Source organism: Nerophis ophidion, linkage group LG20, assembly GCF_033978795.1.
Source record: "Nerophis ophidion isolate RoL-2023_Sa linkage group LG20, RoL_Noph_v1.0, whole genome shotgun sequence".
Lineage (NCBI taxonomy): Eukaryota > Metazoa > Chordata > Actinopteri > Syngnathiformes > Syngnathidae > Nerophis > Nerophis ophidion.
The window spans coordinates 8,452,308-8,464,704 of NC_084630.1; the positions used below are offsets into that span (position 1 = coordinate 8,452,308).

The window sequence follows — 12,397 nt, forward strand, 5'->3', positions numbered from 1 at the left end:
TTGTTCGAAGTGACAAGAAGTGATTTCTGGGTTTTTACTGTAGTACCCTGTAAATATTGCACTTTCCTTTATTCACACTACATTATGTCACCACCGCCACACCCTCCTGCAGGACCACAGGGGGGCTCAAAAAGGTTGAGGACCACTGATCTAAAGGAAATAGGACTACTCCGTTCAATAATAAGCAACTATTATCTTTACATTGTAAATATATACTGAATGATTGAATAAGCTTTGATTATGCTCAAACATGTTTTATGATATGAATTGATCAAACTATTTGTATCGCACTACTGAACAAGAACCGGTTCCCACTCTATGAATTACCATTTTGTCGAGCGATTCTCTTATCGATTCTTCCGGGTGGGGATGACGCCATTATGCAACATGCTCACTGCGTAGTAGGGTTGTACGGTATACCGTTATTAGTATCATAACGCGATACTAATGAATCTTATTCAGTACTATACTACCGCCTCTGAAAAGTACCAGTTTATATTATGTTTATAAACTCAGGAAATATGTCCTTGGACACATGAGGACTTAAATTATGACCAATGTATGATCCTGTAACTACATGGTATCGGATTGATAGCCATATTTGTGGTATCATCCAAAACTAATGTAAAGTATCAAATAGAACAAATTACATTTTAACAGAAGTGTAGATAGAACATCTTAAAATAGAAAGTAAGCAAATCTATCCATCCATCTTCCGCTTATCCGAGGTTGGGTCGCGGGGGCAACAGCCTAAGCAGGGAAACCCAGACTTCCCTTTCCCCAGCGACTTCGTCTAGCGCTTCCCGGGGGGTCCCGAGGCGTTCCCAGGCCAGCCGGGAGACATAGTCTTCCCAACGTGTCCTGGGTCTTCCCCGTGGCCTCCTACCGGTTGAACGTGCCCTAAACACCTCCCTAGGGAGGCGTTCGGGTGGCATCCTGACCAGATGCCCGAACCACCTCATCTGGCTCCTCTCGATGTGGAGGAGCAGCGGCTTTACTTTGAGTTCCTCCCGGATGGCAGAGCTTCTCACCCTATCTCTAAGGGAGAGCCCCGCCACACGGCGGAGGAAACTCATTTTGGCCGCTTGTACCCGTGATCTTATCCTTTCGGTCATGACCCAAAGCTCATGACCATAGGTGAGGATGGGAACGTAGATCGACCAGTAAATTGAGAGCTTTGCCTTCCGGCTCAGCTCCTTCTTCACCTCAACGGATCGGTACAACGTCTGCATTACTGAAGACGCCGCACCGATCCGCCTGTCGATCTCACGATCCACTCTTCCCTCACTCGTGAACAAGACTCCTAGGTACTTGAACTCCTCCACTTGGGGCAGGGTCTCCTCCCCCAACCCGGAGATGGCATTCCACCCTTTTCCGGGCGAGAACCATAGACTCGGACTTGGAGGTGCTGATTCTCATTCCGGTCGCTTAACACTCTGCTGCGAACCGATCCAGCGAGAGCTGAAGATCCCGGTCAGATGAAGCCATCAGGACCACATCATCTGCAAAAAGCAGAGACCTTATCCTGCGGTCACCAAACCGGAACCCCTCAACGCCTTGACTGCGCCTAGAAATTGTCCATAAAAGTTATGAACGGAATCGGTGACAAAGGACAGTCTTGGCGGAGTCCAACCCTCACTGGAAATGTGTTCGACTTACTGCCGGCAATGCGGACCAAGCTCTGGCACTGATCGTACAGGGAGCGGACCGCCACAATAAGACAGTCCGGTACCCCATACTCTCTGAGCACTCCCCACAGGACTTCCCGAGGGACACGGTCGAATGCCTTCTCCAAGTCCACAAAGCACATGTAGACTGGTTGGGCAAACTCCCATGCACCCTCAAGAACCCTGCCGAGAGTATAGCGCTGGTCCACAGTTCCACGACCAGGACAAAAACCACACTGTTCCTCCTGAATCCAAGGTTCGACTATCCGGCGTAGCCTCCTCTCCAGTACACCTGAATAAACCTTACTGGGAAGGCTGAGCAGTGTGATCCCACGATAGTTGGAACACACCCTCCGGTCCCCCTTCTTAAAGAGAGGAACCACCACCCCAGTCTGCCAATCCAGAGGTACCGCCCCCGATGTCCACGCGATGCTGCAAAGTCTTGTCAACCAAGACAGCCCCACACCATCCAGAGACTTAAGGTAAGCAAATACTAAGAGTAATTGAACAAGTAGATTAATAATTCATTTTCTACCACTTGTCCTTAATTTTGACAAAATAATAGAATGTAAAATGACAATGTTACTGCGTACGTCAGCTAAATTAGGAGCCTTTGTTTGCTTAGGAATAAAAGACAAGTTGTCTAGTATGTTCACTAATTTATTTACGGACAAACTTGCAATAAGAAACACGTTTAATGTGCCGTAAAATGTGTTAAAATAAAGCCAATAACGCAGTTTATTGTGGTCCCCTTTATTGAGAAAAGTACCAAAATATTGGTATCCGGACAACACTACTTTGTAGTGAAGTCAGATCTCAAAATGGCAAGACTCGGTCAAAAACTTTTACAAGAAAAGATTGCAACAGCGCTACCTATAATAATTCTAAAAGCTGCTAGTTCATCAAGGGCAGGACATGCGAGCAATTCCCTAAAATATCTGAACCGCACAGATCTCATCCGAGGCAGCAGGAACGCTGAATACGACAGGTATCTACTCACCGCCTATCATGTTAGCGCTATTGATTGTTAAATTAAAATGGATGCCTTCTCATTTAGATGAGCATGACTAAAGAGATTCTGACCGGATCGGAAAGTTCATTTTCAAGTTTAGTGATGTCACTGAGCAGCGACTAAGTTTGTGGTCTATTTGCTACAGTAGACACTCCTGATTTTCGGTAGGTGAAGGTTTCATTGTAGTTAGAGAAAAGGTGTGTGTTTTGCTCCCATCAGAAGTCATGTTATACCAGGTGAAACTCAAAACAATTAAATACAGTTTACAAGTCCATGTCGGCAATTAACTTCAAATGTGAAACTAATCTGGGATATTAACTCATTACATATACTGCAAAAACTGAAATCTACGTAAGATTAAATATCTCAAATAAGGGTGATATTTTCTTATTTTCTGTCTGATAAGATACTTTTTCTCACTAAGCAGATTTTATGTTAGTTTTACTTGTTTTAAGGGTTTAGGTCCTAAATCAAGGGTGCCCATTACGTCGATCGCGAGCTACCAGTTGACCGCGGGGGGTGTGTCAGTCGATCTCCAGCCAGGCTTTTAAAAAAAAATAGACCTAAAAATTAGTGATCATCAATCTTCACCAAGACGTCACTTAAATGACATTCACGGTACCGGAGGGTCTTGTGAGATGACGCTGGCTGCTGCAAGATCATTATTATGAAAATATGACCGAGAGGAAGGCGAGAAACACTTTTTATTTCAACAGACTCTCGCGCCGTACCTTCCGTCAAAACTCTAAAGGCCGACTGCACATTTCCTATCTTCACAATAAAAGCCCTGCTTCATGCTGCCTGCGCTAACTAAATACAGAGTCTAGGAAAACTGGCGTGCACAAGCGATCCCTCAGAAAGCTGGCGTGCACATCACTTGTGCACGCCAGCTTTCCGAGACTCTTATTTTGTTAGCGCAGGCAGCATGAAGCAGGGCTTTTATTGTGAAGATAGGAAATGTGCAGTCGGCCTTTAGAGTTTTGACAGAAGGGACGGCGCGAAAGTCTGTTGAAATAAAAAGTGTTTCTCGCCTTCCTCTCTGTCATTTTTTCATAATAATGAACTGGCAGCAGCCAGCGTCATCTCACAAGACCCTCGGGTGCCGTGAATGTCAATCAAGCAAGCTACGGAATTTGGCGCCAATGTTTTTCTTGTAAAGTGTATGGAAGCTGGATGAATTAGATGCCAAAAACCAACCACTTTCATGTGGTATTGTACAGAAAGGACAACTTTTTTTCTCCTCCATTTGAAAATGTGGGCGTTATCATCATTACTGTCTGATTCCAATCAATGCAAGTCATCAGAATCAGGTAATACACCAACTTATATTCTTGTCTTTGTGAAAGAAAGACATCTATGTGTGTTACACATGCTTGTATTATCATTAAACACATTTAACTTGTTTACAAAAATGTCTTTCATAAATAAATAAATATAAATGATATGAGGTAGATCCCCTCGAGTTGGTCAATTGAAAAGTAGCTCGCCTGCAGAAAAATTGTGGGCACCCCTGTCCTAAATGATCTCAGTAAGATATTACAGCTTGTTGCTGAGATTTGATGACCTATATTGAGTAAAAACATGCTTGAAACTAGAATATCAACTATTGCAAAGCTGCGTCATCAACACTCAAGTATAAAACTACTTTTTTAAAGTAATAATTTCTTACTTAAAGCATGAAAAAAAAAAAAATCATGATGCCGAGCGCATATTATGTCAAGATGATGGCACTAACATTTATTCACTTATTTACTAGCATTTATGGCATGGCACAGTTCGGAGACTGTGCCAGCAACTTGAGGGTTCCTGGTTCAATCCCCACCTCCTACCATCCTAGTCACGTCCGTTGTGTCCTCGAGCAAGACACTTCACAAATTGAGTTTGACATCCCTGCTTTAAACTAAATCAAATTGAGGCTAATCCACATTTTGTTCTTTTTTCCCCCTCAAATTAGAATCGATCAGAGAACCATTAAGCAGAAACGAAATTGGAATAGGAACCGGAAAAATCTTATCAATTCCCATCCCTATAAAGCACTTTTCAAACATAAAATGTAGCACAGTGTTTTACATTTAAAAACAAGTGTCTAAATTGAGTAAATAATCCCAGGTTAAAAGTCAAGACAACCCACGGTAAACATCTTTCCTCTACCAGACAATACAGTTAATGGAAAAATTGGACACCCGAGCACGGAACAATTAGGTGAGAAAACACTTTCTAAAGGAGCAAAGTGCACCAGGAGCTGCATGATGGACCATGACTGCGCAGAACCTGACCCAGGGTACCCAGCAAGGAACCAGGGAGTCCTCTTGCCGAGGAACCCATGAGCCAGAGCCACAGCAGCCGTGGCACAGAGCCCCCAGTGTCGAGGAAACGCTGGAAATAACTCAAATATATTATGAGCTTAAAATAAATATGGTACAATACCATTACTAAAATGCACCAATATTACACAGCTATGTAAACTAAATAGAAATTAAATTGGCTTGTGGAATATAAAAGCTACGAGCAGGTCTTGAGTTTGATTTAAAAACCGTAACTCTGCGGCCCCTAAAGCAGCCAGTTCCACAAATAGGGAGCGTAATAATGGAACTACACTTTCCTGCGTGTACAGACTTTTGCAGCAATAAAGAAACAGTTTACAGTTTTATGCTCAGGAAACTACGATGTGACACACGCACACACACGCACACACCAGCTTACCTCTGACTCTTTGTAATAGCGTTCAGGGAGTTCGTCGTAGGCAATGTCGACAAAACAAACGTCCCTCTCCTGGTCCTGCAGCTCGGACTGAAATATCTGGGGGGACAAAAGAACAAGTTACTATACAAATAATAAAAATATTGATTATAAAAAAAAAAAATACAAGCCAAGATTCTTGGAAGCAGCCTGGGTCTGCATTGTAATGCCTTACAAAACCAATAGAGGGCACTAAGGCCAAACTGTTTAATTCAGAAGCACTACGCTTTACCAGTGTTTATTAATCAATCATTTTTATTGTTGTTGTCATAGTATCAGTTAAACATGCCAACATGATTTTTTTCTGAGCATATTAAAGCCGCATAGAAAAGTGCTGAGATGTGCAGGTCACTTTAGCCAAATGGTCTTCTGGTACATTCATAGGCTGTCTAATAACAGTAGTTTTCCACAGCATTATTTCAGGACAACAAAGTAATGCTTTCAAAATAACTATAATAATAAAATCACATTTCCCACCATCGTTATGAAATAGAATTGTATTTAAAAGTCATTTTGAAGTCTACATTTCTAGAAAGCTAATGAACTTGTCCCAGTTTATCCATCCATCATCTTCCGCTCATCAGAGGTCGGCTCGCGGGGGCAGCAGCCTAAGCAGGGAAGCCCAGACTTCCCTCTCCCCAGCCACTTCGTCTAGCTCTTCCCGGGGGATCCCGAGGCGTTCCCAGGCCAGCCGGGAGACATAGTCTTCCCAAAGTGTCCTGGGTCTTCCCTGTGGCCTCCTACCGGCTGGACGTGCCCTAAACACCTCCCTAGGGAGGCGTTCGGGTGGCATCCTGACCAGATGCCCGAACCACCTCATCTGGCTCCTCTCGATGTGAAGGAGCAGCGGCTTTACTTTGAGTTCCTCCCGGATGGCAGAGCTTCTCACCCTATCTCTAAGGGAGAGCCCCGCCACACGGCGGAGGAAACTCATTTCGGCCGCTTGTACCCGTGATCTTATCCTTTCGGTCATGACCCAAAGCTCATGACCATAGGTGAGGATGGGAACGTAGATCGATCGGTAAATTGAGAGCTTTGCCTTCCGGCTTAGCTCCTTCTTCACCACAACGGATCGATACAACGTTTGCATTACTGAAGACGCCGCACCGATCCGCCTGTCGATCTCACGATCCACTCTTCCCCCACTCGTGAACAAGACTCCTAGGTACTTGAACTCCTCCACTTGGGGCAGGGTCTCCTCCCCAACCCGGAGATGGGCCTCCACCCTTTTCCGGGCGAGAACCATGGACTCTGATTTGGAGGTGCTGATTCTCTTGTGCCAGTTTATACTTTGTATGAACTGGGAAACCAACGCATTCTACAATAAACATTTGATTTGTGTCAAAGTTACAGGAGGTCTTTTGGAACTTCTGCAAAAATGTGAGTTTTTTTGGGTGGTTTTTTTGGAACTGAAAACATGGGCTACTATTTGAAAAGCCCAAATGGCGAAAAAGAGGACCGAAGATGGAACCTTGAGGAAAACTAACTAAATAGGTTGAACAAATGACTACTGACTGCATCTGAAGTAAACAAGCTACAGCATTACAAAAAAAAAAATTGTAACTGCCAAGGGGTGCCTTAAGGAAAGCCTCAGCAAAGAAATGACACTTTGACGGCAGTGAAATGTTTGCTAGCAAGGTAAAAATGTCAATGTATGATCTGCCACCTAGTTCCTCTAAACAGGGACACTCAACTGCAGAGGTGTCAAACGTACGGCCGAGGTTAATCCAGCCCACGATCAGCAGGATGAGTTGGCCAAGTAGTAAAATGAGTTGCAATTATTCATGAAATAAACTGTTGTTCTGAATAAACCCACTGAAATGTTGCAATAGGCAAGCAAGTATGCCCAAATATATTTACTATGAGCATGCCAATCAAGAGCAACAGTGGTACACAGTAAAGTAGGGCTACGGCCCCTCCTCCTAGAGTCCAGGGATAGGCAAACCAAAATGTTAAGAGCCATATTGAACCAAAAATACAAAAAAAACAATCTGTCTGGAGCCGCAAAAAACTAAAAGCCTTACATAAGTGTTGTAATGAAAGCAACACATGATGTAAGTGTCTATTAGGTACGTTAGCATACTATCAAAGGCGGACACAAATCTTCGTTGACGGAAATGTTGTATTTTAATTTTCATTCGACACATTATTGCAACATTGGATGAGAAAACTTCTGGAAATTACTGGCTCAGAATGGCCAAAAAGGTATAGATGTGTGTATTTAAAGTTAAAGGAAACGGCAGGCTGTCTTCATCTAATGGATTTATGACAATCTTTGGAACCTGGGTAACGTTTGCTATGGTCTGGAACAACATGGCACACAAACTATGAAAAATGTAGCCAATATTGCATTCAGATGTGTCAGAAGGAAAGGAAATTAAATGAGCTCAAATATACCTACGAACGAGGCAATGATGCGATATGTACATAGAGCTAGCCTAAATAGCATGCTAACATCGATTAGCTTGCGGTCATGGATAGATCAAATATGCCTTATATGCACTCCAGCAAATTAAAAAAAATGTGCATTCATGCACAGCATAAAACATTTGGTGGACAAAATGAGACAAAGGACTGGCATACAACGAGTCCTTGTGGCAGCATCGAAGAAAGTTGTACATGTAAACAAACGGAGTTCAAAGATCTCTGAAATTAGGACAGAACGGTGCTTGCCAAATACTGTCATCAGTGAAGCATATACAGTATTATATAAATAGTGGGATTTCTAACAATTAGGAAAGTTCGTGTCATGTGGTCAAGAAATTAAAAAAATATATTTCGTCATCTATTTCCATTTACACACATCTTTGAAAGAAGTCTAGGGAGCCACTAGGGTGGCGGTAAAAAGCCACGGGTTGCTGACCCCCGCCCTCGACAAATGAAATGTAAAACCTGCCGTTTGACATCATTTGCTTCGAACACATTGTGCTTTGGCATCCTCATTGCCCAAAAATGTGTGTCAAAATAAGAGAAAAGTGGTCGCAAGGAGTAACAACACTATTGAAAAGGATCCGTGTATGTCATCTGTTTTTCACTTGGAATAGAATATAATTGAACAAAAATCTACTTTCCCTCTTTTTTTGGTTTGATAATAAAAAAGCAGAAACGAATCGTTATCCATTATGCATACTGATCAATGTGTTTGAAAATCGAAAATTGGAATTTAAATAACGAGTGGGAAAAGTGTATTCCCCCGTTCAATTTGTGCATGTGCAATACACCCATACGTCTAAACCAGGGGTGCCCATTACGTCGATCGCGAGCTACCAGTCGACCGCGGGGGGTGTGTCAGTCGATCTCCAGCCAGGCTTTTAAAAAAAATAGACCTAAAAATTAGTGATCATCAATCTTCACCAAGACGTCACTTAAATGACATTCACGGTACCGGAGGGTCTTGTGAGATGACGCTGGCTGCTGCAAGATCATTATTATGAAAATATGACCGAGAGGAAGGCGAGAAACACTTTTTATTTCAACAGACTCTCGCGCTGTCCCTTCCGTCAAAACTCTAAAGGCCGACTGCACATTTCCTATCTTCACAATAAAAGCCCTGCTTCATGCTGCCTGCGCTAACTAAATACAGAGTCTCGGAAAACTGGTGTGCACAAGCGATCCCTCAGAAAGCTGGCGTGGCACGACAGCTTTCCGAGACTTATTTTGTTAGCGCAGGCAGCATGAAGCAGGGCTTTTATTGTGAAGATAGGAAACGTGCAGTCGGCCTTTAGAGTTTTGACGGAAGGGACGGCGCGAAAGTCTGTTGAAATAAAAAAGGGTTTCTCGCCTTCCTCTGTCATTTTTTCATAATAATGAACTGGCAGCAGCCAGCGTCATCTCACAAGACCCTCGGGTGCCGTGAATGTCAATCAAGCAAGCTACGGAATTTGCCGCCAATGTTTTTCTTGTAAAGTGTATGGAAGCTGGATGAATTAGATGCCAAAAACCAACCACTTTCATGTGGTATTGTACAGAAAGGACAACTTTTTTTCTCCTCCATTTGAAAACGTGGGCGTTATCATCATTACTGTCTGATTCCAATCAATGCAAGTCATCAGAATCAGGTAATACACCAACTTAAATTCTTGTCTTCGTGAAAGAAAGACATCTATGTGTGTTACACATGCTTGTATTATCATTAAACACATTTAACTTGTTTACAAAAATGTCTCATAAATAAATAAATATAAATGATATATATAAATGAGGTAGATCCCCTCGAGTTGGTCAATTGAAAAGTAGCTCGCCTGCAGAAAAAGTGTGGGCACCCCTGGTCTAAACAGTATCTCGTTTCCGGATCCTCGTCTGTAATTGACCCGGAACAACAGATGAAAGACAGAACGGCGTCACTGTCAAAACAATTTTCCTGCGGTCAAGAGTTCCCTATTTTTTTTTTTCAAGTCCAGAGACATGGAAAGTGACTCATTTTAATGGTTCTCTACCGGCAAACTGCGCCTTCTTCTACCATATCGCTAAACATTGAACGAGGAATACAAAAAGAAAAGTTTACACTCGCTTTTTTATTCCCTATTTTCATCTGTCTGTGTTGGCCCTGTGATGAGGTCTCGACTTGTCCAGGGTGCAGCAACTATAAGTGGATGAATACCTTTAAGAGGTATAGTACGTCTCCATTGCATATGGAGGTACGACATGCCGTTTCCTCTACTGCAGGGGTGTCCACACTTTTTCTGCAGGCGAGCTACTTTTCAATTGACCAACTCGAGGGGATCTACCTCATTTATATATATCATTTATATTTATTTATTTATGAAAGAGACATTTTTGTAAACTAGTTAAATGTGTTTAATGATAATACAAGCATGTGTAACACATATAGATGTCTTTCTTTCACAAAGACAAGAATATAAGTTGGTGTATTACCTGATTCTGATGACTTGCATTGATTGGAATCACAGTAATGATAACGCCCACATTTTCAAATGGAGGAGAAAAAAAGTTGTCCTTTCTGTACAATACCACATGAAAGTGGTTGGTTTTTGGCATCTAATTCATCCAGCTTCCATACACTTTACAAGAAAAACATTGGCGGCAAATTCCGTAGCTTGCTTGATTGACATTCACGGCACCCGAGGGTCTTGTGAGATGACGCTGGCTGCTGCTAGTCCATTATTATGAAAAAATGACAGAGAGGAAGGCGAGAAACACTTTTTATTTCAACAGACTTTCGCGCCGTCCCTTCCGTCAAAACTCTAAAGGCCGACTGCACATTTCCTATCTTCACAATAAAAGCCCTGCTTCATGCTGCCTGCGCTAACTAAATAAGAGTCTCGGAAAGCTGGCGTGCACATCACTTGTGCACGCCAGCTTTCTGAGGGATCGCTTGTGCACGCCAGTTTTCCGAGACTCTATTTAGTTAGCGCAGGCAGCATGAAGCAGGGCTTTTATTATAAAGATAGGAAATGTGCAGTCGGCCTTTAGAGTTTTGACAGAAGGTACGGCGCGAGAGTCTGTTGAAATAAAAAGTGTTTCTCGCCTTCCTCTCGGTCATTTTTTCATAATAATGATCTTGCAGCAGCCAGCGTCATCTCACAAGACCCTCCGGTACCGTGAATGTCATTTAAGTGACGCCTTGGTGAAGATTGATGATCACTAATTTTTAGGTCTATTTTTTTTAAAAGCCTGGCTGGAGATCGACTGACACACCCCCCGCGGTCGACTGGTAGCTCGCGATCGACGTAATGGGCACCCCTGCTCTACTGTATATGTTGGGGCACATCCTCCACTGCCCCTAATGCATGAAGCTACAAGAGTCCAGACTAAAGCTCTGAAGTTGCATCACCACTATTTTGTATATCCTCATATTTTATTCTTTCCAAGAAGAAAATTAATCCTCTAGTATCCCCTTGGGAGAGATTACATTTTAAATTGCAACAGTTTTGCATGCACACACATTTAGTGATATTACACATACGTCGTGCATTACTATATTCCTTGCCTTAGGCAAGCTCCGTAGCATATAATCCAAAAGTGTGTCATGAACAGTAATTACTCCAAAATGAGCAGTGAACTGGCCAGCTTTCAGTCCTTAGAGCAAAATACATACAGATATCCATGTTAAAAAGGTGAACAGCTTATCGTTTTGCATGCATTTCATTTTGTAATATTCGGCTCATATTACAAGGCTAACAACGTAGCTAATGAAAATGTGTTCCGCCCATAACGCCCTTTAAAAAAAAACATCCAAAAAGTGCCAACAATACGCCATTTACATGTTGTGATCGGCATATTAACCAAGTATTAGATTGTCATAGTTAAGCGCTAACGCAGAGGAACTACTTTTAGCGGCGCCTTGATCAGAGGAATTTTGCCAACCTCAAGTTAGCAAAAATTAATTCTATATTATAAATTATGCCACTCACTTTTACAGTAGAAGGTTGTGGTCATAAACAGAGAAGTTGGTCAACTTTGAAATTCAATTAAACTCCAAAAACAACAACATAAGCCAGTTTGCATTGCCTTATTTTATACATCCGTGAGGATTATGCTGAATTTATTATATAAACACGTTTTGGAGCGCTGACAATTGTAAATTAGGTTATTGTTTTATCATTTTATTAGTTCATATTTGTTATTTAGCACTTCAATCAATCAATCAATCAATGTTTACTTATATAGCCCTAAATCACTAGTGTCTCAAAGGGCTGCACAAACCACCACGACATCCTCGGTAGGCCCACATAAGGGCAAGGAAAACTCACACCCAGCGGGACATCTGTGACAATAATGATCCAGTGGGACGTCTGTGACAATAATGATTATGAAAACCTTAGAGAGGAGGAAACCAATGGATGTCGAGCGGGTCTAACATGATACTGTGAAAGTTCAATCCACAATGGATCCAACACAGTCGCGAGAGTCCAGTCCAAAGCGGGTCCAACTCAGCAGCGAGAGTCCCGTTCACAGCGGAGCCAGCAGGAAACCATCCCAAGCGGATCAGCAGTACTGACAGTGTTTCACTAAAGCT

The 12,397-nt window shown here is 42.5% G+C and overlaps 1 protein-coding gene across 1 annotated transcript in view; it reads right to left on the reverse strand.

Annotated features, from left to right (window-relative positions):
* The window catches only part of LOC133538693 (cytoplasmic phosphatidylinositol transfer protein 1-like), a 155,445-nt gene that overhangs the window by 11,762 nt on the left and 131,286 nt on the right, over window positions 1-12,397 (reverse strand). The window contains exon 6 of the mRNA XM_061880406.1: window positions 5,383-5,478. Within this exon, the coding sequence (XP_061736390.1) occupies window positions 5,383-5,478 (96 nt within the window). The remainder of the gene's footprint in view (window positions 1-5,382; window positions 5,479-12,397) is intronic.